This window comes from Hypomesus nipponensis, chromosome 11 (genome assembly GCF_054491055.1).
Source record: "Hypomesus nipponensis isolate SF chromosome 11, ASM5449105v1, whole genome shotgun sequence".
NCBI classification, from domain to species: domain Eukaryota; kingdom Metazoa; phylum Chordata; class Actinopteri; order Osmeriformes; family Osmeridae; genus Hypomesus; species Hypomesus nipponensis.
The window spans coordinates 16,954,161-16,977,074 of NC_140371.1; the positions used below are offsets into that span (position 1 = coordinate 16,954,161).

Sequence of the window (22,914 nt, forward strand, 5' to 3'; positions counted from 1 at the left end):
CCTATGACGATTTCCCTTGTTAGAGGAATAGCCAATCATGTACCTGTACTATCAACCCGCGCTTTAGTTTTACACTTAGCTAGTGGCCACTGGACAAATCCATTCCACACTAGCACTGTCTTCCTTTGCAGCCAGCTAGCAAGTTTTCTACAGTTCCAAACAAATACATATACTGGGATCCAGTAGCTACTAGCTACGCTCAACAACTTGCGAGATATGCTAGTTGATTTAGCTTCAAAAGCGTGGAACAAGTCAGGAATTACCAGTACCTAAAGTAAACATGGCCGGAGTTATTCGAAGACTGGATGAGACAGTTGTCAATCGGATTGCTGCAGGAGAGGTGATTCAACGTCCAGCTAATGCAATCAAAGAAATGCTGGAGAACTGGTAAGTTAACCACAAATAAAGATGGATAGCTACTGTAACTACCGCTTCAGATGGGTTGTATCTAGCTTGCTAGCTAGCTAACAACAGTAAGATTGCTAGCGACCTCGTTAGCCTATCAAAATAGTCTACAGACTTTACTGTACACGTTTGCTACACAAGTCTACGCCCCACTTGTCAGTAACTAACAATACTACTAGGTCCAAACGTAAACTTGTAAAAACGGACACATTTACACAATGGCTATCTTTTTAATCGAATCTGTTTTACATCATGTTTCAGTCTGGATGCAAAATCCACCAACATACAGGTTGCTGTCAAGGAGGGAGGACTGAAACTGATCCAGATTCAGGATAATGGCACTGGCATCAGGGTGTGTTTTTTGAGATGTTGACCCAGGATTAGCAACACAACCAATTATTTTTCATGTGTGTTATGGCCTGGTTCAATGTGTCTTATGTTGCAGAAAGACGACATGGACATAGTTTGCGAACGGTTTACAACAAGCAAGCTCCAGACATTTGAAGACCTCACAGGTATCTCAACGTATGGCTTCAGAGGAGAGGTAGGGACAGTGATAAGTACTTGACTTTTAATTTCTTGAATATTGTATTATCAACGTTAGCTATCACATACAAACTTTTTGATATGTTTTGTTTTTTCAGGCCCTGGCCAGTATAAGTCATGTGGCCCATGTGACAATAACAACCAAAACTGCTGACGCCAAATGCGCTTACAGGTAAGTCAATTAGTATGGCTCTACTACATTGTAGTACATTGTAGTACTCTACTACAGTCTCAGGGTATTTTCTTTTCTTTCTCCAGAGCAACTTACTGTGATGGGAAACTTAAGACTCAACCCAAACCCTGTGCTGGTAACCAGGGAACACAAATCATTGTGAGTTAATCGGTTATTATTCAGCCCTTAATTGTGAGTTGTGACCAGCCACTGAAAGCGAACAGACTAACTAATTACATTTATAATATTGGTGTTTTTCTGCATTATCAGGTGGAGGATCTGTTTTACAATGTGTCTACCAGAAGGAAAGCCCTGAAGAGCCCCAGTGAGGAGTACGCCAGGATTGTAGAGGTGGTGAGCAGGTCTGTAGCCATGTTCTGTGTTATTGTACCTCTTGGGTTAAGGTTAGTTTAGTATGTTTTGTCATATTCATAACTATGTTTTGCAGGTATGCCATACATAACTCTGGAAAAAGTTTATCTGTCAAAAAGGTAAGACATGGCTGGCAACCATAAATCTATGGTAGTTGGAGGGTTGATTTGAGTGATCTGGGGCTGATTGTGGCCATTTGGATGTTTCACATAATTCATCTGTGTGTTTTTCCAGCAAGGGGAAACCATGGCTGATGTCAGGACCCTACCAAATGCCTCCATACTGGACAACATCCGGGTAGTGTTTGGTAATGCAGTCAGCAGGTAGTACCCATTCAAAGACAGAGATGTGACATCTCTTAATGCCAGATTTGATGATTATAGTGTTTTTCAACTGAATGTGGGACTCTTGTTGTGTGTTCACAGGGAGCTTTTAGAAGTAGGCTGTGAGGATCAGAAGCTTACCTTCAAGCTGAATGGCTACATCTCAAATGCCAACTACTCAGTCAAGAAATGCATCCTCATCCTCTTCATTAACCGTATGTACCACAGAAAGCTAAACTCTTTTAATTTGATCCCTTTTAATTTATTCTACCAATACTAAATACTGCTAATAATTCAAGTCAATTCTTATCAGATCGTCTGGTAGAATCAAATGCCTTGAAAAAAGCAGTAGAAACGGTTTATGCTGCCTACCTTCCCAAGAATACTCATCCTTTCCTCTATCTCAGGTATGTACATTTAATTGAATAAGAACTGGAAAGTAGCTTGGGTGGATGTTGGTTTCACGTAAAGTTCTTTGTCATTGCCATAGCCTGGAGATAGCACCACACAATATAGATGTGAACGTTCATCCCACCAAACATGAGGTGCACTTTCTCCATGAAGACTGCATCATCGAGAGTGTCCAGAAACACATAGAGAGTAAATTGCTGGGCTCCAACTCCTCACGTACATATTTTACACAGGTAATGCACCCCTGTTGCCTATTGTGAAAGTCCAAGCATGAAAATGATTGATATTTTTTAATGTCCAAGCGAGGCTTTACAGCCTATGATGTTAACGTGAGCTAAACTCAGTTGTTTGATGTTTCCCCTCTGTAGACCTTGCTGCCCAGGCCATCTGTCTCTAGTGACGTGAAGCCCTCTACCAGCTCCACTGCAGAATCCAGCGAGCGAACGTACGCCCATCAGATGGTGAGGACTGACTGTCGAGCCCAGAAACTGGATGCCTTCCTGCTGCCTAAAGAGAAGCCAACCTCTAGTGGTCAGGCCAGTGTGGAGCCCGTGTCCAGACCGCAGCCTCCTGCACAAGACACAGATGAGATGGACGATGCAGATATGCTGGAAGCCTTGGAGGAACAAGAGACCAGTGACCCCTCAGAGGCCCGTCCAGGAACTAGCTCAGACACACTAGATGATTACTCCAGGTAAGGGTGTGAGGTTGGAGTTTGATCAAGATTCGGTGATATACTTTATATATAAGTTATAAATATACATCTCTGAAATGTGTATTTAGTTGTGTGTGTGTGTGTGGACTAGGAAGAGGCCTCGTGTCGTCCAAAAAGAGAAGCAGGAGGACCTAACAGCTGCAGCCACTCCCAGAAGACGAGTCATCAAGCTAACCAGTGTGAGGGAGCTAAGAGACGAGATTACTGAACGGGCACATACAGGTATTCAACTCACTTGACTGATTGTGCAGTAGTGCGTAGAAGAACAAGTTTGATGTATGAGTGTTTCCAAAGGCTGGCTCAAACCATACCTCTTGGGGTGTTCTCAGGTCTTCAAGAGATGCTTCAGAACCTCTCGTTTGTTGGCTGTGTCAACCCCCAGTGGACTCTTATCCAGCACCACACCAAGTTGTACCTCCTCAATACCACTAAACTCAGGTCAGAAACACACATACAGGTGTCACAGCATTTACCAATGTGAAGCTATGAAGCCCTGGGCCTGTTAGACTGAGTTGTAACATTTCCTGTGTTCCAGCCAGGAACTTTTCTACCAGATATTGATCTACGACTTTGGGAACTTTGGTGTGTTGAGACTGTCTGTGAGTATCACCACATAACTGGGAAATGAAAAAGGGTGGACAAATAGAAAGAGGAGTTTCTGATTGCCGGTTTTGTGGGGTGTGTTCTTTATTACAGACTCCAGCGCCGCTGTATGAGTTGGCTATGCTGGCACTGGACTCTGAGGAGAGTGGCTGGACAGAGGAGGATGGGCCTAAGGAGGGCCTGGCCCAGTACATAGTGGACTTCCTGAAGAAGAAGGCAGAGATGCTGGAGGATTACTTCTCCTTTGAGATTGACGAGGTCTGTCTCACTATTTTATCTCGGTACAGTGAGTTGGTACATGCAGACCTTGTCATCACATTGTGACGTTTAGCATGCTCTCCATCACAGGAGGGGAACCTAACTGGGCTGCCGCTGCTGCTAGACAAGTACACTCCTATCATGGAGGGTCTGCCCATGTTTGTCCTACGTTTAGCCACTGAGGTAAAAACAAATGCTCTAAATATGAGAGAACTTCAGAGGGAAATCCTCTTGGGTTGGAGGCTTATTATGGAGATGTGTGCGGTGCCTTTTTAGGTGAACTGGGATGATGAGAAGGAGTTCTTCCGAGATTTCAGCCGGGAGTGCAGCCAGTTCTACTCCATCAGAAAGCAGTATATCCTGGAGCCAGAGCCAGAAGAGGAGGAGCAGGTACAATATGGCCCTCAGAGATGGTTTGAGACAACTGCAGAATATCTTGTCATCACAGAAGACCTTGTAGCAAATGACCCCTTGTTTCAAAAGTTATGCAGATGCTAAACATATCCCCTCGAGGACTAAAATAATGATTTGTTAGTTTCTGCTTTGTGTTGCAGGATACAGAGCTGAACTCATGGCGTTGGAAGGTTGAGCACATCATTTTTAAAGCATTCCGCAACCTTTTCAGCCCCCCTAAGCACTTCAGTGAAGATGGCAGTGTGCTCCAGATAGCCAACTTGCCAGACCTCTACAAAGTGTTTGAGAGGTGCTGAAACTAGATGGAAAATACTGGTAAATGAATACCGGAGTAAGGTGTATCTGCTGCTATGACTTTCAGACACATTTATTGTTTGTGTTGTAAATAATGTCTGCCACAAACATTGATTTTTGTACAAGTTTGCAATATATAGAAAGAACACTTCCGGAAGGATGTTACAAATCATTTTTGTACATGGTAAAGGTGAAGTGTCATTCTGTGTTTGTGTTAAATAAAAAGTAATGAAAAAGGCAGTGTAAATCTGGTAAAGTTTATTAATATATCAATGCAGTAGCTGCCCCAGTCACAATTGTTGTGTGGTCCTGAGACTTGTAATGCTTTCTAAGCAGCAAACACAGTTTGAAGAAGTGGTATGTAGTGCTGTTTCTGTGGATGTACTTTTGTTGCAAAAAATACCTCTCAGGAAATGTGCCATAACCCATGCAAAAAACATTCTAGTATTTACAGTTCATGTCATTACACATTTATTTCCAAGAAATCTCTTAAATATCATTTTCCAAAAATTCTCAATAAAACCTCAGCAGACAATGGTTCGTTTATATTTTCAAATCATGACCGCACCTTTAAATACATTATTCTGTACCTGTTTTTGTTATTATTATAGGACGTTAAAAATCCCTCAGAATACAGGTGAGAAGGCACTTCACTGTGTGAGGGTTCATGAACAGGTGCAGGGCTACAGCAGCCGTGAGGGCTTAACAGTTTAAAAGCGCTATTACACTCATTCATGCAACTTATCAAAAATAAACAAAACAATGAATAGCTAAGCACCCAGCCAGAGAAATAAAACCTTATGAATGACATGATATAGTACAAAGCTTTGAAAAATAAGGTAATGGGTAGAGAAGTAACCTTAGAATCTCCCCAAGCAACTCTTAATGTTATAGATGTTTTGCGGCTCCCTTCCAAAGACACTGGCGTGCACACACACCATGACAAACCAATGCTCATAGTCCAAAAAAAAAAAAAAAAGTACAGCTTTGCCTGGGCTACCAGTGTTTTTTTTTTCCTCCATAAGTGTTTTTGGTTTTGCTACACAACACAAGTGTTAACAAGGAAGAATGGAAATGTGCTCCAGACACAATATGGCAGTCTGAGGTGCGAGTTTAAGGGCGTTTGTGGCAATCCATCGCCTCACTGCTGAGAGAGAAGAGCATTCCTGTTAGCCTTCATCTTCTCAAGGCGCTTTACTAGGTGGTTGTTGGTCATCTCCATCTCCTCAATCTTATCCAGGGCTGTTCGCAGCTGTGGGAGAGGATGAGATAGAGAGGCTGAAGGTTGGATCTTTTTATGCGGGCAGCTCATGGATCTCTCATTTGGCCTGTTTCAATACTCTAAATAGACATCAAGACCCTCTATGTAGATTCCTCAAGGCAGGGAAAACAGACAAGGATAAACCTTGAGCATATTCACAGAGGGACTTTGACTTGTCCTCTTACCTCTCTTTGAATTTTCCTTTTTTCAACCTTTAGTTCATCCTCAATTTTCTCTGAGTTATCTGCAGATGCCTTGTAACGAGACACCTGTCCTTCTAGTCTGTTAATCTGGACAGGAGAATAATACAGTAGTAACATCATTACACGCGCACACACTAAGATCTCTCCGTCATGATTTATTTTCCTTTTTTAGATTCTAGTATTATTATTATTAATGTGGCCCGTGGTTAGCTTGGCAAGCTGTCAGCCAGAACTCATAAACAGCCTGGAAAGAACCGCACCACTTTCCATGACTTACGTTTTGTTCCATTGTGCCCATTTCCTGTTCTGCCTTTGAGAGCTTGAACTTGTATTCACTGATCTGTCTGTTGGCATCTCCTGCAATGCCGGAAAAAGTTTTATTACAAGTCCAAGTGATAACTGAAACCAGATCCGGGACTACTGAAACAAAGCAAGTGAGGTAGTTTGTGTGTACTATGTTGTACTTGTCACTGAATGAGAGAACTAAAAAAGCTTACTCTGCATTTCAATAAAGTGCAGGTCAGTGCCGTTTTCCATCTTCTCTCCGTCCATATACACAGCATCCATCTTGGAGGGTTTCTGCCTCTCCTCTTCCAGCTGCATCTTCAGCTTCCTGATCTGAGAGGACACAGAACGCACCTCAACATTACTGACGAAGGAAGGGCGCTCGTCCAAGCACGGAAACATTTATATGATGCTTTATAAAAAAATTAAAAAAAGAATCAAAAGCAACAACTACCTGGGCTAAGAGTTCATCCTTTTCATCCGCAAGCTTTCGTAGCCTAACATCTACAAACGAAACAAGAGGTACGGCTGTTAATGTGAAACACTGCGAACAGACCAACGGCGCTGACCCAGAAAGGGTGCCCTCATCAGGCCCGGTGGGCCTGTCCACTCACCCAGTGGCCCTTCTCCTGCTGACTCCAGCACCTGGGCGGACTCCTGGGTAACCACGGTGATCCCCGAGGCTGGCGGCTCGTGGCTGATGTCTCCGTTGGGCGTGCCCTCCGGGATGATGACGAGGCCATGTTTCTGGGGGCGGGGAGGCAGAGGAGCAGAACTAAGGAGCCGCACAACGTGTACATCTGTGACTCTGGACATGTATTAGCGTATAGGAATTACATCCTTGTGTTTGTCAAAGAGCTTTGGGTACTCAAAATACCGGGAAGTCCGTAGATTCCATCTATACTTAACACACCCAACATGTTTTCAAGACGTTTGGCGAGGAGAGAGAAACAGCAGAAACAGGTGTGGATGTACGATCATACCAACCACTTTGCTTGTCTTCACTTTCATGTCACACATGAAAAGCTCATTCCTGTAACCCTGCAGTGTGCCAAAATGTTCCCCAGTAACCTACCTCTCCATTTTTGGACTTCCCCTTGATGTCAGCCAGCTCATCCCTGAGCTCATCTCTCTCATTCCTAATGCAACCAAAGTACTCTTTCTGTCTCTCTAGTGCCTGGCCACACAGGGGAGGAGAAACAAGAGGAGAAAACAAGAAGTGAAACAAGAAGCAAGGAGCAAACGTCGGAGAGAGCGAACCAGCAGACGTGCACAGTGACGCATGCCTTCCATGCACAGTGAGCTATGCAGACAGCACATTATGACTGACCAGGAGGACTTGGGATACTGCATTATGCATTTGGACACGGGAATACCAAGTCACGACACACACACAAACGAAACACGACGCAAGACTACGCTAACAAAGGGGAATGCTAGAGGGACGAATAATCAACATCAACTGCCATCACACAGGCAGTACTCGGGAGCTCCAGCAGATGGCGTGAGAACGGATGTCATGCTGCCATCTAAGTGTAGTGGAGTCTTTTCTAATACCTTTCATAAGCTCTCATTTTGTGGTGCGCACGCGAAAAGGCAGTGCAAATCTCTCCCTCTTGGACCAGCGTGGTTATTCTATGGCTAGCACGTTCATATTCTATGAGCACAGCATTCCGTCTTCAAATCAAGTTAGCGAACGCACGATGGCAATATTACATGCACATTTTGTGAGAGTGCGAAATCAGAATGGATCCAACGACAAGCTTTTAAGGCTCTCTGTCATGCAGTTACTGTATGAGAGGCAACAGACTTGGTGTTTATCTGATTGCTTTCGCTGACCTTTTCCACTGAACTTTCAGTTCATTAAAAACATTTGCATAAGGCTTTTCCATGAAGTCAAGCCCACAAATCAAGAGTATTCGCTGCCTGAACGTGACTCCATCTATTGCCTCTTATAACCAGAGCCCTCTGTGAGACCTCCTACCCCAATCTTTTTGTCCTTCCAGTTTATGGTTTCCTGCAGGTCAAACACCTCTCTCGTCAGGGTATCTAACTTAGTCTGCATTCGCTGGCTCTCCTGGAGAGATATCCCCGAGTGGAAAGGGAAAGAAGCAGGAGAAGCAGAATGAAACAGATGAAATTACAAGAGAAATAACTTTACGTATATGAACTGTGAGAGATGGTTCAGAGACCCTCGCCAGGAGATGAACACAATGATGGAAGAGACACAATGAAGACAGGATCAAATCAGATGAGGACAGAGACAGCAGAGTGAAGGAGCAGGGGAACTGACACAGTGTCTCAGGAGGACACATAGACCAGACGCACACTGTGAAAGAGGACTCCTTGGGGGCCCATCCATTCAATCGTCATCGGGTTACTGCAGTACAGAGCAACCCCCTAGACCTCTTGCAGCCCACTCAGTGTTTGGAGAGCAACAAGTGTTGAAAGAATGCAGGTGTGAACTGGTGGAGTCCAGTCGACGTGTTTTGCTAGTGCGGCCGTACCTCTATGAGCTCATCTCTCTGGCGGATCCCCTCTTTCAACTCCTCTTGTTTGTGTTGCAGGACCGTGCAGGTATGCTTTTGTCTTTCTAGTTCCTGAAACCACACAGGACCTTTGTCACACCAACAATGAATCACGCTGTGCAAACTGTTCAGAGGTTTTCCAACCCAAAACGAGACGACCACAGAAGGTAAAACCCTTTTACCTTTGACTTGTCGTCCACTTCCCTCCGCATCTCGGCCATCTGCTCCTCCATCTCCTCGATCACGTCTTTGAGCGTGTCCACCTGGTAGATGAGGTTGGCTTTGTCGTTGTCCAGCTGTGCGTTTGACACCATGGCTTTCTTGTACTTCTCCTCCACTTCCGAGAGAGACTCCTGGCAGGCATGGGGCAAACACACGCTCGTCTTTACGAACATGGAACACCATGCTGACCCGGCCCTGCAGACTGCTTACACTGCTGGATGACGATCAGTATACCAACCAGTTTACCATGACTTGTGTGAGATCCTCTGTGAAATTGCAGTTTCGTCTACTAATGGGTTCTGTATAACTCTGGAACGTTTTACTGAAATATACAAATAACTTTCATACTCACAATAACAAGCAATAGATAACAAGCAATAGTTAACAAGCAATAACAAGCAATTCTTCATTGGTCCATCTCAGGAAGTTACCTACTGTATATATGTCATGTCCTAATGAGGGTCTTGCATGGTAAATATAAGAGTATAGATACTTCATAAATTCACAATGGATTCCACTGAGATTGACAAGTGGTGAAACCAATACTTAAAATATTAAGTGCACTGATCAGGAGGAATGAAGGAACACAATTGATACAATTCAGACAAACTGAATTCAGTATTGGACCAAAATACTATTGACCAGCAACTGTTGAGTGTTTTTGTTAGGCCACAGTGTAGACATGCCAGGCGCCAGGTGTGTTAGTAAGCTATCCTTGCGGACTGTGACTCCTCAGACTCCTCAGAACAGTGAGCTAATCATGTTCACTTCAAAAGAGTAACCTGAGGGCCATCCAGCATCTGTGGATGACAGCTCGGGGTGGAAAACTATACAATACAAACCACAAGGATCGAATCTGGGAGCATAGAGCAGGAAAACAACTGATGGTTGTCTGATGCTCTTTCCCCTGGGGCACTACACGTGGAGGCAGCGCCATGGTCCTACGCCACCATCACCACTGTCATAAGTGTGTTTGCTCGAGTTTAAAAGGAAGCAGGGTACGGTCATAGGAAGGTCGTGCAAGGATCATGCCATCTGACTGGGAGCCCACAAAAGTAGTGACTGGAGGGTTAGGCTATTATAGGTGGACTGGGGGAGGGAGGGGGGGGGGGGGTTAGTGCTGCCACAAGGCTCCCAGGAAAGGACGAAGAAGAGAAGGCATGCTGCGAGCTCAGGCCCCTCTACCTTCAACTCTTTAAGCCCCTGCATGTATCGCCCCTCTACATCCTGAATCTGGTCCTTTAGATCATAGATATCCTGTAGAGCAGACGGGAGGAATGGTCGGGGTGAATTGAAGGACAGGCAATGGAGAATGAAGGACAGACTTGTGAGCCCCGCGTGCTGCTGCCAGCTCAAACCCGTTCACCTGGCAGAAACATGACCGGTAGGCCCAGACACACAAGGAGGACGACAGCTTTACAGGAAGTTCATCCCCAAAAACGACATCACATCCAGAATTCCCGTGCACACACATGAATATATTATTTTACAAGAGACCCCAAGAAAAGGTAGGCAGCCAAGGAAGACCGAGATGGTTCACAGTAAAAGAAGAAATCAAGATAAAGCACACACACACAAACAAAAAAAAACGTTCACTATGATTTGAAATAGTATATCAGGAAATTATAATATCTTTATATATTTAATAAAACTGCTCATAGTATTACAAAATCTAACCTCAAAGCAAAAAATGTGTAAATGACCTGCTGTAACATTTAGTCATTTTAGGCAGACACCGTGTGTGCGCGACTGCACGCGCATGAGAGTGTGCGCAAACAGCTCACCCTCAGTTCACTCAGACTGGAGTCTGGGTCGACGATGCTCCCAGTGTCGGCGCTGCCACGTCGTGAAGAGGTGCCTCCCAGGGAGGCCAGGGTAGCCGCCGACAGGCCCGGGGTGGTGCAGCGCGACGACGGCTAGACACACAGAAGAGTCGGTGGACTCCAGTCAGCACACAGCACGTCGGGCCTGTCATTCAACACTGCCATCTGACACCACACAGCTCCACTCACCTAGCTCTTGTGTGTCATTTGACTGACAGAACCAAAGGTATAGGTTGTAGATACTCGCATATCAGACTTATGCAACGTTCAGCACACAGATAAGGAGGACTTTCATTGATCTAATCAGCAGCTAATATGACAGCATAAAAAACTGCGATGTGCACTCACCCGGCTGAAATCTGAGTACTGCTTGTTGCATTTTTCATCCAGCTGAGAAAAAGGAAACATTCAGTCAATATTAATATGCACGCATTAGAATCAACTGAAGGCTTATCCTCTTTGGTCCATGCATGGGGTTGATCCTGTTAATTAAGAAGTTAGTCAGCAACATTTGAAACTACTGCACGTTCACAGATCAAGTCCCATTGGCTAGTAAACACACACTCAAAACACACAGACACAATCAGTAAGTAAAAACACCAAACACAAATGTCATTTTATTGTCTTTTCAACTTCACACCATGCGCTTCGACTTCAGACATCAGACGTAACCACTCGACGTCATCCATAAACAACATCTCCCACACAAAACGCAGGCGGTGAGACTGTCAAACCCAAGCCTGGACGACTCGCAAAAAAAACGCTGTGCGTTAGAGGAGGCCAGACCAGCTTCCACTGACCCAGCCAGTGTGGAGCCACTTACAGAGTCCAGGTCTGGGATGCTCAGGTCATCTAGGTCGGACACGATGCTGCCCCGCCGGTTGGAGCGGCTGAAATAGTCAGCGGCCGTCTCACTGATGTCTGAGAAGTCAGACGACTGACCGGCGGATCAGAGCAGAGGGCACAGGGACGGAGACGAAAGAGACATTCAGTAAGGACAGGGACAGACGACAGGACAGGTCAGAAGGACAACACGGAGGAGGAGCGTGTGGGATGAGTAGTGTCGAGAGACGTAGTAATGGAGTGACAGAGGAGGATTCTGGGTGGTGTTAAATGTCAGAGGGTGCCAGCCCAGGAGCTCACCACGCTGTCCCTCCTGCCCCGGTTGAAGCGGTCCTGGGACACGGTGCTGACGGTGTCGTCATCAGAGGAGGACTGGCAGGGAGGGCCACACACGCGTCAACGCACACGTCAACACACGCGCACACAGTGAGGACGCATTCTTAGTAAGAGGAAAGTCCACATGCACAGGACAAGGCACGCCCTCACCGATATAGTTCTCTAGCAGCACTTTCTGCCAACGAATTATTGAATTACTGGACTAACCATGAGTTTCCAAATTCAGCAGCACCATGCAATTATCTGATCCAAGATATCACCAAAATAGCCCTACATCTGTAACTTAAAACACAGCATTGATGGAACCCTGTAAACTGCCTCACACACTTAAATAAATCAAGACAGGATACTGCTGTACAGTCATCTAGTGGCTTACTACTATGTCCTACTGTATCCCTAAGTGAAGAGGGGAGGCTGTTAGGGAAAGGGGTAACATTTTAGTAATGGCTGTGTGACTGAAGTTGACGACATGCAGAATGGGGTGCATTGGTTTGGGGTATGGAGATCTCACCGCTGGGCTGCTGCGGGTGGAGCTAGCTCCAGAGGAGTACCAGCTGCACTCAGAGGGCTGCAGAGTGGAATGGGACAGACAGATTGTTGACATGGGGACAGAGAGCAGACAGGCCACACACACAAGACAGTGGGCTGCTGCTGCTGCTGTTGTTGGCCTTGCCACATGGTGACATAATTTCCCACCGCTCCAGCAAACACTATGAACACTTACAGCTTTGGTACTGTGAGAGCCATAGAGACCAGGGTCGTCATGTATAGAGGCCTAAAGACGCAAGGGGAAGAGAATCCACAACTCAGCATAGCACGCACAGGGAGGCATCCCAGTCAGTCAGTCAGTCAGTCAGTCAGTCAGTCAGTCAGTCAGTGAGTGTGACAAGCTCAGCAGCATGTGTTGACACAAGATGTGTCGTCCTCAGACTGACTGAACATGACGTGAACTGACAAGATCCATCCCCATACATCCTCCTCAGACTATTTCTTGTATCATGCCATTTCTCTTACTGCTCTGGGCTGTTTTGTCTTATCCAATGTCCAGAGCATATTCTTGGCCCCACCAAGTGCCCACTTAGACCTAAATATAGCTCTCCCAGGAAGCCTCTGGCCACCCAATCACATACATCCATGGGGACCTGGACTACACTGAAGGTGGAGTGAAGGCACGCAGAAAGAGGGGTGCTGGTGAGTATAACTGACCATGCTGTAGCTGCGCGCCAGCCCCGAACCAGTAGTGGTGGAGGCCGAGGATGTGGCCTGTAGCGGAAGGAAGGAAGGAAGGAAGGAAGGAAGGGGGATAAAGGAGGAGTGAAGGACAGTTAAAGGACAACCACAGCCACAACAAGGTGGAGGTGTGGGTGTTGCAAGAAGCCCTGAATTGTATCTTGCATATCATGTGAAGCCCGTTTCTCTGAGGGATCTTGGGGCCTTGAACACCAGAAGAGGCCAGTGAAGGGAAGGGAGTGGTGCTGGGAAGTGAAGGGAGCATGTTCCTGATGTCTGGACAGAGTTGGTTAGATAAGAGTTGACAGAGTAGACACTTTGCATGTGCCCAGCTAGTCATAACCATGCCTACAATTTGTATATCAAGATCCTTCCACAGAATGCCTCTTATTGTAACCTGACACATGGAGTAAAATGCTGACTGTATGTGAGTATAGTTTCTAAACTGCTGTACAAACATAGTTGGTACAGCAGGTAAATGGAAGGAATCACTGTGCTTACTCACTAAGCTTCCAAGCCAAAACCCTCATTGTAGTTAACAATTCACAAAGGGATCTTCTCAAATGAGGTTTACACCTCCAATAAACCTGAGCTCAGATAAGAATTTAGCTCCTTAACTAGTTTCAGTTCAACAGTAACTTGTCATAGCTCTGTTTGAATGAGAGCAGGTGAGAAAGAGAGGGAGAGAGAGAGGGGAGAAAGGGAGGGGAGAGCGACACCAACCCGAGGCTGATAGGAGGAAGTAGAGGGAGGAGGCTTGATGCTCTGCAGACTGCTGTAGTTCCTCTGATCATGGTAGAGCCCAGTCTGGAGGGGGGATATGGGATCATGACCACATACAATAAGACACAGAGCAGCTTAAGCTGTGAGGTGAAAACGGTGCACGTCTTCCCTGATTTCAGGGTCTAAAACTGACCAGCAGGTCCTTCCTGGAGCTGCTGGATGTCGGAGCCTTCTTATAGCCTTGCAGGTCATTGTACACAGAGCTCTGTGAGTCCCACGATACACAGAAACACCAAAAGCAGAAAAAGACACCAACATTATGGGCCCGTCTATGGACGAACACACAGCTGAGACCAAAACTGTCCAGTATCTGTATGCATATGCATGCCATCACACAAGTGGACTACGTACAGTGGAGCGGGAGCTCTTGAGGGAGGAGCTACTGTTCTTGAGGGAGGAGCTACTGTTCTTGAGGGAGGAGCTACTGTTCTTGAGGGAGGAGCTACTGTTCCTCAGGGAGGAGCTACTGTTCCTCAGGGAGGAGCTACTGGCGAGAATGTCAGACTGAGGAAAGAACAGGATTCGCGGGAATTACGACGATAGAAGACTGTCATGCTGTGAGTTAGTGTGCACAACACTTATAGTATATAAGAACTTCAAGCCAAAGTTAATAAACTAATATAGTGCTGTTTTAACACCTCATAAGTGTTATATAATTTATATGAACTATTTATAATCTGCAATAGCCTAGTGTCATCCCAATGCCCTGCTTTGAATACACCAGTCTAATATAGTCAATAAACATTTATCTGCACAAAACACACACGCTGGCACATGCGCGCGCACACGTACTGCCAAGTCTCTTCTACGAGAAGTGCTTGCCCGGCTATTGTGAGAACTGCCCAGGTCTCTCAATGTGGAACTTGTGGACTTGAAAACCAGGAAAAAAAATCAAATTACCCACAGGAGTCATGGACATTTCAGTGCCAACAGTTAGGCCTTTAAAAAGCACCTTCTACAGCAAGCCAAAAGTAGGCATGTCGTCATCAGACAGAGCTGTGTACACACCCTATAGCTTGCACTGCTGCGGACTGACAGGGCATCATCCTCCAGCCCCTGCTCATGTCAAGAAGGAGAAACAAAAAGCCGCAAACAGAACACACCAGGTCAAGAGAGAAAAGCGTGGATGAGAGAGGGATAGGATAGAGAGAGAATGGGGGGGGGGATACGGACCCGACGCTGATGGCTGCTGGATCTACTGCTCGAGCCAGAGTGCCTGGCCTTCTCTGCGTCAGCCTGGAGCACAGGAGTGGAGAAACAGGAAAGGGGAGGAGGTGATACACCACCATAGTCACAGCAACGCAAAATCAAACATCCCGCCAACACGCTGTGTGGCTCAAACACAACCGACCGCATATACACCTGGACACACCATGCTTCACCTAACCATGTTATTCCTTTGAAGAATTAGTCAAACTAGTCAACTGTTTGCAAAAAAAAGGCACAAAAATGTAAGTATATCATGTTCATAGAACATACTCTAAATACCATGATGCAACAATCTCATTATTGTTATAAACAATAAAACGCTGAGTCGGTTAAAATAATTAATAAAACCGCCGAGATGCATTACACCAAGTTTCCGTAGGCCTATTTATGGCAAGAGGTCAAGTCCCAGGCCAAAAAACACAGTCACAGATTAAGGTGTCTCCAAAGCAAATACATCGAACCAACATTTTTCTGCAGTGAGGTAACAACCGTCCAATAAGGGAGCTACACACCACAGCACACACCAGGCTGTAAGTTAGTGTGCTGAGCGAGAGAGTGAGAGAGAGGAAGAGTGAGAGAGGAAGAGTGAGAAGCAGAGAGGGGGAAAGAGAAACCCATGCAGTCTGATGTGGTCTACAGTACTGTACCATCCACTGGTGGATCGACCCCCATTTCTTGCTGGTTGAGTGGTGAGAGAGCTGAACATTGGGAGGGAGGGAGGGAGGAGTACCACAGAAAACACACAGACACACTCTCATCAGAGGCCACTGTGACGATGAGGCGCGTAGGTAGGTATTGAAATGCCCTGTATTAGTATAAGAAGAGAGACAGTAGAAGGGAGGACAGCGTTCTTCTTTCAAATGTGATTATCCAGCCAAGTGTGTACAATGGTGTCAAAGGGGGGCTATATGGAGTCTGGGTTAGACCTGTGAACACGCGGCACTTGAGCAGGCACTGAAGAAGGAACAACCCCTCATCAAAACACGACAAGTGTCATGATGAAGTGGATAAATGACGGACACCTTTCCAAATTGTCTGGGAAGACTCCAGTTCATGATTCACTGTGGGGTTTGCTGTAGTTTGGTAGACATGAGACATGGTACATATCTTATACCTCTTTCTGTTGCCGCTCCAGTTCCCTCATTCTGATATCCCTAGCTTCGGCGCGTGCTGCCCTCTTCGCTGCCAGCCTGGCCTCCGCCTGTGGAACACAAAACACACACAGTCATGAGGAGTGAACGCCAACTGGCAGGTACTGTACCCAGGGGACACACCCGACGTGTGAGAGGAACAAAAACATAACCAAGAGGACGGAAATACAACACACAATGGCACTTTTATACTTGAAGTTACAGATTGACATCATTGTTAATAGGAAAAAGGAGGGAGCGGTTTATGTAATCCAGTGGGATGTTTACTTTAGCTGAACACAAGCACTCAAAATTGGCCTTAAACTGTCTGCAATCTGAACCCGAGGCACTTTACAACTGATGATGAGAGGCAAGGCATGTGTTGGCTTAAAAGTAACATTACAATTATGCTAAGAACATGTAAATCTTACAGCTGACATCACACATCAAACTGAATACCATCTGTACAACGTGGCTGTTGCTATGTCAACATGGGGTTGTCTGCACCATAATGGAGACCAGTTCAAAACAAATCAACAGATCCAAATGAGATGAATGACACTGGTGGGTGACCTATGGTTAAGTCTGCTGTGAGCTCAATGGGACAGAGCTACAGCACATCTTGGACTGGTTGACCACTTTACCCATGAGTCACAGCTCATTAATACTGTTCTGTGGGAGTTCTTGGGATTCCATATCACCAACAACATGTGCTAACCATCAGTTTCAGGAAGGCTAATTTAAGGACCTTAAATTACAGAGACGTCAGTGGTGAACAAACATTCTGACACAGAGGAAACGGAATATAAACCGGCTTCAACTGATTAGTTTAGTTTTGATACTTTTTAAACATTTGTAAACTTTTTTTACATGTTGCTGCTAAGTGTGACTCATTTAATTCAATAAAAGGTATAAGTAAATAAGTTCTATAACTTAATGACAGAACATGATGGTAAATTATACATATGACCTACAATGGAAAGTAGATGGTGAACAACCACACATTTCTCTTTGAAAGCCACCAAATGAATACATTTCCAATCAAAAAGTACCAATGTTCACTAGTCTAATATGATGTACCCCTAACAGTACGGAGTGTGAAATATGGGCTAATTTAGCTGGGTGCCTCAGCAGCAGTGGCTAATTTAAGCAGACCACACCTCCCCCCACACTCCCCTTAAGAGGAACATGACTGACACACACACACACACACACACACACCTTCCAACTCCTGACTGGCAGGAATTAAACAAACGGAATCATGCAAAAACTTATAGCATTAGCCCTCATTCTTAAATAGACAGGCCTCAGCCGTTTATCTCCCCGTATACACAGTGTCACCGCAAACAAATAGTCAACATTCCAGTACATGCTTATCATGTAGTCAGAAAGGGCTGCCTTCTGGGTCTGCTCCTCTCCACGGTACAAAATAGCACTGCAGGGGTAAAAAAGCCTTTTGTTGTGCAAACATGTATGCCATGTCCCTCCTGTTCCTAACTGATTATATCTTGGGTGTTGCTGCCTGTACCTCCCGGCGTGGTATCTTTCAGAAGTCATGAGCAGCCCTGTGAGGGCTGTCGCTATCATTAGTAAACAGAGGTTGTGTGTGTAAGACCTGTCGACGTTGTTATTGGTTGATTCCTGGTCAATGAGGGAGAAAAGTTACCATGAGCCAGGGAAACCTTGAGGGGTTAAAGGAAGCACGTAAAAAGAGATCCTCTTCAGGTCAAATATCTGCATACCTCCCCCGTATACATGCATGGACACGTCACTAACTGAGGCAGACAAAGTTTACTGATGTATTGAAGAGAAAACTATTTCAAATGTATACAACCCTGTACAATGCTGATCAAGGTCATTGTAAATCAGGTAAAGTTATGACTGTGAAACCATGGTCTAACCAATGACAAACTTTCTATAATGTCTAATAGGGCATCGGCTGTAGGATTATAACATAGATGTAGATTTGACATTGGCTTTGTTTGCCCATTGAGATCGAGTGGGAGCATGTGGAGACACACATCCGCAGGCTAGCCCCTGTGCTCTGCACCTGTTGGTCCGTCTGACAGAATGACCTGCACAGCAGCACAGCTGAGGTCTGTGTCTCTGGCCTATCTATAGCAGTGCCCGCCCAGCCCCAGGCCTCCAGCAGCACCCACATCATGAGACGAGAGGAGGGCAGGGGGAATCTGAGCAGGGAGGAGAAGTGCACTATCATACACACCTCCTACAGTCTCATCAGTATGGGTTACGTCAAACTGTCTGACAACTTACACACGTCAAGGAACGAATCTTCGAGACCAGGCAAAGTGCGGGGTGTTGCAACATTACATTAAATCATTTAGCAGACGCTCTTGTGACAGTGTTTGTTTGTGTGTGTGTTGCTTGACCGGTCTTGTGGAATCAGCTTCCATGTTTTTGTTGATCTATTTTATACATTGTCTCTATCATTATTGGCCTTGCTCTGTTATTTTACTTTGCCCAGGGACTACAGGTGGAAAATAGCAATCTGCTAGAACCTGGCACAATGCATATTCTCTTGCTGTACAAGATTAATGTATTATTGTGCGCTGTCCCTGTCTTGAAATAAATAAAATTCAATAAAATTCTTATCAAGAGCAACACCTTAAACCTTTGTTTGATTATATAAGCACAGTTAGAATCATAGTTTGTTAACCAGCCATTTTTGCGTGTATCTATGCTGCATGATATATTAAGATGAGGCTAATTATACTGTATAACAATCATTTTTGAAAATAAGGTGTGAAATAGTTATAATTAAATTATTAACATACATACAATGTGTTTATTGTGGTTGTTTTATTCAATGAGGCCATAGCTACATGTCAACACACGTGCAAACATGTTTACGCAGCAGCAGTCCATGAGCACTGATCACTTATTGACAATTTATTGACTGTAGCAGCATTAATGTCACCCATCTCTTAAGCTACTGGCCAGCCTCTATACAGTATAGAAACTAGAAAGTGTGCCTGTGCCATAGTCCTACTTGCAGCACAGCTATCATTAACCAGCATGGCATAGAAACAGCATGGACTATGAACTAGGATGACTCGCCCCCCTGCTTCCATCCAATGTCCATTAATGTCAAAGTTAGCAACATGACAGCCTTGATCAGACATGCCCATATTCTCCCTCAGACCCAAAGCATTACTAGTCAACTGTATGTTAGGTGATCATCTAATGCTTGGCTGATGTCACGACTTGCAAGCAAGCTGCTGATATTTAGTGACTGTCTGCCCAGTAATGCAAGTGGCCTCCAAAATGGGCCGGAGAAAGTGCAGGCTCAAATTCACAGTCCCTCTCAGCAGTGCTCTGTGCCAAGCACAGGTTGGCTGGCTCTCCTTCCCAGGCAGGCACAGTTGCCATGTGGCCGAGGGAGACTGCTGCTTTAGAGCTTTGTCTGGGAGGGTGGTGATGTGTGACAGGTTGGAGATTGGCCTTGTGAACTTAACTGACTGAGTGACAAACTGCACACAGGCTTTGCCTCTGTTTGCATGTTTCATTCAGTCAAGAAAGACTGTGATTCATTTAGGACCTGGCTGGGTGGGTCAGATGACTCATGTTTCTATGACAGGCTTGCATGACTATAAAGAGAGAAAATGTAGCCTTGTGCATTTGGGTAGTGCCATGAGGCTCTCTGCAGACTACACAGGGCTCAGACACAACAAGCCTGACTACTGAATCAAATCATCAATTTTATGAGGTATTTACTTCTAAAGAAAATGAACACATCTTCCTTTTTTGTTAAGAATTAAGGTGAAATTAGTCAGAAGTTTCCCTTCTGTAAATATTCTTGAGCTTTATGTTAGGCTTCCCTTTTGGTCTAGTATAAAGAACCACACAGGAATGAAAACTGTAGCTGAGAGAAAATTGAATAATCCCAGGACAAGTCAATGCAGGCCAGGCTGTCTGATTCTCTCCTCTGCCCTCCATTTTACTAAATAGCTACAAGTCAAGCCTTCTGCAACCCAAACCAGCTGTCTCTACACGCTGCAGCTGAGACATGATTTGACTGGTGGAACCTGTAGATCCACATAGACCCATTTCATACAAAGTAAAGCTATGTGTGAACATGTGTCAGTTTATGCCTCAGAGGGATGTTTGCTGCATTAACCTCTATTGGTCTTCAGCCTTGTAAAAATGATATTAGCCACACATTTAAAACTGTAAAATCAAGATGGCTTGTATCCTTTCTGAAATCATAACATTTCCATTATCTTGACCTTTTTTGACTGTAATCTGGAAGATATAGGTCAACGCTGTAAAAGATACATCAAAAGTGAACACAGAGAGGGTTGTGCAGTTAACTTACCTCACGGGCAATGCTACTCAAAGCCTCATCTTCTGCTGAGAACCGGTCCTTGATAGGGGCACGCTTTCTACCAGACCCTGGTGTCCCCATGACTTCAGCACAACCGCAACTCCACCAAGACGCTTAGGGGCAGACGACAGCAACGGGGCAGTAGGCTGATAATAAACAACAAGTAAGAAACAAATTATTCCTAAAAATTACATAGATATATAACATTCAAAAAATAGAGACACCATTCATGAATATGATTCTGGACTGTGACATGCATTTCTACAAACAGGCTAGTATCGTGGTCAGTCACTGATGTCTGGCTCCTAATAGACAGCATAAGATAAACACTTGAGGCTGACATAGGCCAGCTGTGACATTCACTGCCTGACAGGCCCAGCATACACTGAGGTACCAGCAAAATATCACTGCAAAATTACAAGGAAAATCAAGGGGTTGAGCATGAAAGAATTATGATAGTTAAACTCAGTCACAGTTAAACTTTTAAATAAAGATGGCTTTCTTTGACTACAAATTGGGGTTTCAAGGACACTGTCAATACTCTTACACATACATTTATTGATATTTGTAAGAGAGAGAAAAAAAAAACTCAAATAGATTATTCAATTGGCAAATTCTAGGACAGAAAAACAATTGATAAGGAAGATTCAACATCATATTTTGAGGGCACACAACGCCTCAGGCAAAGCACTGAAGTTGGACTGGAACCAGTCAACATTTCATAAAGCCATTTTCTTTCATCAACAAAAACGTTGTGTTCTGTATGGGCTCCAATCTCTGTTGGATCCGATCTCTGTCCATACTCTACGGATGTTTCTCACTGTAAGAGTGGCCAGAACTGATCACAGAATATTCATTTGAATGCACTGTCAGCTTGAGGAAGCGAGCAGAAAAGGTTCCAACCCAGCGATGATGGACTTGAGGCTTCTCTGTTCTCTTGTTGTAGGGGACAAAACGCCCTATGCTGGTGTTATTTCACCTTAAAACTATTTGGTACTTAATACTATAATAAATATATAATGAACGTTAGCGAACAATGAGACATGCATGGTAGTGTTATGGTCAGAAACGCCCCGGATTTGACACAGCCTGGGACAACAGTTTGGACGAGTGCACTGCTGTCTGGGAAGCTAACGTTAGTTAGCTATCACAGTCAACTGGACTGACGTTAGTAAACCGTAGCGGTAAAGTTAGCATGTTCATATGCCCATTTTAATTAGCTAGCCTGTAATGCTAGCGAGGTCGAGCAGGCTTCGCATGTTTACTTTGGGATATGGAGCTAGATGAGCTAGTAGCTAACACAAGCTAAAGCTAACGTAATATCACTGACCTTACCCTTCCTTTGGATAAAAAAAAAAACTTTACAACGAAGTTTAGTCCAGAAGCGCCCTTTTGTTTGCTGTTGTCCCAAATTAAGCACACAGCAAAAAGGCCAGTCCTTGTTAATTTAGAAAGCTAGCCGGTAAGTCAGCTAGCTAACTAGGCGATTCCCAATGTGTGACAGCGCAAACTGACACTGCTCTTCACGTCACGCTCCCAATGAAATGTGTCTCCTCTTCGAAGCTTCCAATAGTGACCTTAATATTTCCAATAATGTGATCTATTTTGTTCTATGTTGTTTGGAAAACTATAATAAAGGGTTCATTTTCACAACAGACTACATTATTTCTCTTCAGCTGCAGCTGCCTTGTCCTTCTTTTTCCTCCACTCTCACTTTCCCTCCCCAGTGCCCTCTTTACCTAGTTTAGTCGGGGACTGGGAGTGATGTGAAAATTGAGAACGATTCTCGTTTTACTGAACCGTGTGGACTGAATCAGTTCTCTAACGATTCGGGCATGTTATTTATAAACATTCTATGAAAACGAGTTGTTCACTATAGCTTATATTTGGACTTTGCAGTGTATATTATTTGTTATTTGATGTTATTTTATTATTATATTAGTACGGGTTGTGTATTAATGCGCTGAACGAGTCATTCAAATTAATCATTCAAATCCAAAGATGCAACACCCAGACCTAGCCTGAATCGAACGGCAGGATCATTTTCATTTTCTTACTGAATGTCAGAGAGGCTTCTTGTGAATAATCTTTTTTTCATATATGCTTAGAATAATAACAAATTATGTTTTGTTGGTTCTAACACTGCCCCTGTGCGTGTCACGTTTGGTAGTAAAATAAATAGTTTCATTTTCATGAGACTAAT

The 22,914-nt window shown here is 44.6% G+C and overlaps 2 protein-coding genes across 10 annotated transcripts; one reads left to right on the top strand and one right to left on the bottom strand.

Annotated features, from left to right (window-relative positions):
* Nucleotides 1-53: 53 nt before the first annotated feature.
* mlh1 (mutL homolog 1, colon cancer, nonpolyposis type 2 (E. coli)) lies at nt 54-4,760 on the top strand. The gene is made up of 19 exons (XM_084708902.1): nt 54-387; nt 667-757; nt 851-949; nt 1,050-1,123; nt 1,210-1,282; nt 1,394-1,485; nt 1,572-1,614; nt 1,730-1,818; nt 1,921-2,033; nt 2,132-2,225; nt 2,309-2,462; nt 2,598-2,923; nt 3,036-3,166; nt 3,274-3,382; nt 3,480-3,543; nt 3,641-3,805; nt 3,896-3,988; nt 4,082-4,195; nt 4,360-4,760. The coding sequence occupies exons 1-19, from the start codon at nt 281-283 to the stop codon at nt 4,513-4,515; spliced, it is 2,187 nt and encodes a 728-aa protein (XP_084565028.1). The 5' UTR covers nt 54-280; the 3' UTR covers nt 4,516-4,760.
* lrrfip2 (leucine rich repeat (in FLII) interacting protein 2) lies at nt 4,757-22,454 on the bottom strand. Of its 9 annotated transcripts, XM_084708900.1 has the most exons (28): nt 22,042-22,450; nt 20,703-20,857; nt 16,351-16,437; nt 15,884-15,934; nt 15,201-15,263; nt 15,036-15,083; nt 14,820-14,897; nt 14,379-14,531; nt 14,161-14,232; nt 13,968-14,051; nt 13,221-13,277; nt 12,739-12,789; nt 12,526-12,582; nt 11,979-12,050; nt 11,659-11,772; nt 11,184-11,225; nt 10,797-10,928; nt 10,198-10,269; nt 8,973-9,143; nt 8,770-8,862; nt 8,247-8,339; nt 7,338-7,439; nt 6,877-7,009; nt 6,717-6,766; nt 6,475-6,595; nt 6,255-6,334; nt 5,960-6,064; nt 4,757-5,765 (listed from the first exon to the last, which is right to left on the bottom strand). In XM_084708900.1, exons 2-28 carry the CDS (start codon nt 20,790-20,792, stop codon nt 5,655-5,657), a joined length of 2,382 nt encoding a protein of 793 aa, XP_084565026.1. In that variant the 5' UTR covers nt 20,793-20,857; nt 22,042-22,450; the 3' UTR covers nt 4,757-5,654. The 9 variants fall into 9 exon arrangements, with proteins under 9 accessions (XP_084565026.1, XP_084565020.1, XP_084565019.1 ...); XM_084708894.1 differs by having other exon boundaries at nt 12,526-12,789; nt 22,047-22,451; XM_084708893.1 differs by having other exon boundaries at nt 12,526-12,789; nt 22,042-22,451.
* Nucleotides 22,455-22,914: the final 460 nt, after the last annotated feature.

Bases quoted from the DNA above. Each gene is read 5' to 3' on its own strand.
- mlh1 (XM_084708902.1), top strand. From the start codon at position 281: ATGGCCGGAGTTATTCGAAGACTGGATGAGACAGTTGTCAATCGGATT. The intron at 950-1,049 runs GTAGGGACAGTG...TTGTTTTTTCAG, and splicing joins CGTATGGCTTCAGAGGAGAG to GCCCTGGCCAGTATAAGTCA. The intron at 3,544-3,640 runs GTGAGTATCACC...TCTTTATTACAG, and splicing joins TTGGTGTGTTGAGACTGTCT to ACTCCAGCGCCGCTGTATGA.
- lrrfip2 (XM_084708894.1), bottom strand. From the start codon at position 20,792: ATGGGGACACCAGGGTCTGGTAGAAAGCGTGCCCCTATCAAGGACCGG. The intron at 15,264-15,883 runs GTACAGTACTGT...CCTGTGCTCCAG, and splicing joins GGTCGATCCACCAGTGGATG to GCTGACGCAGAGAAGGCCAG. The intron at 13,278-13,967 runs GTTGGTGTCGCT...CTTCCGCTACAG, and splicing joins CTTCCTCCTATCAGCCTCGG to GCCACATCCTCGGCCTCCAC.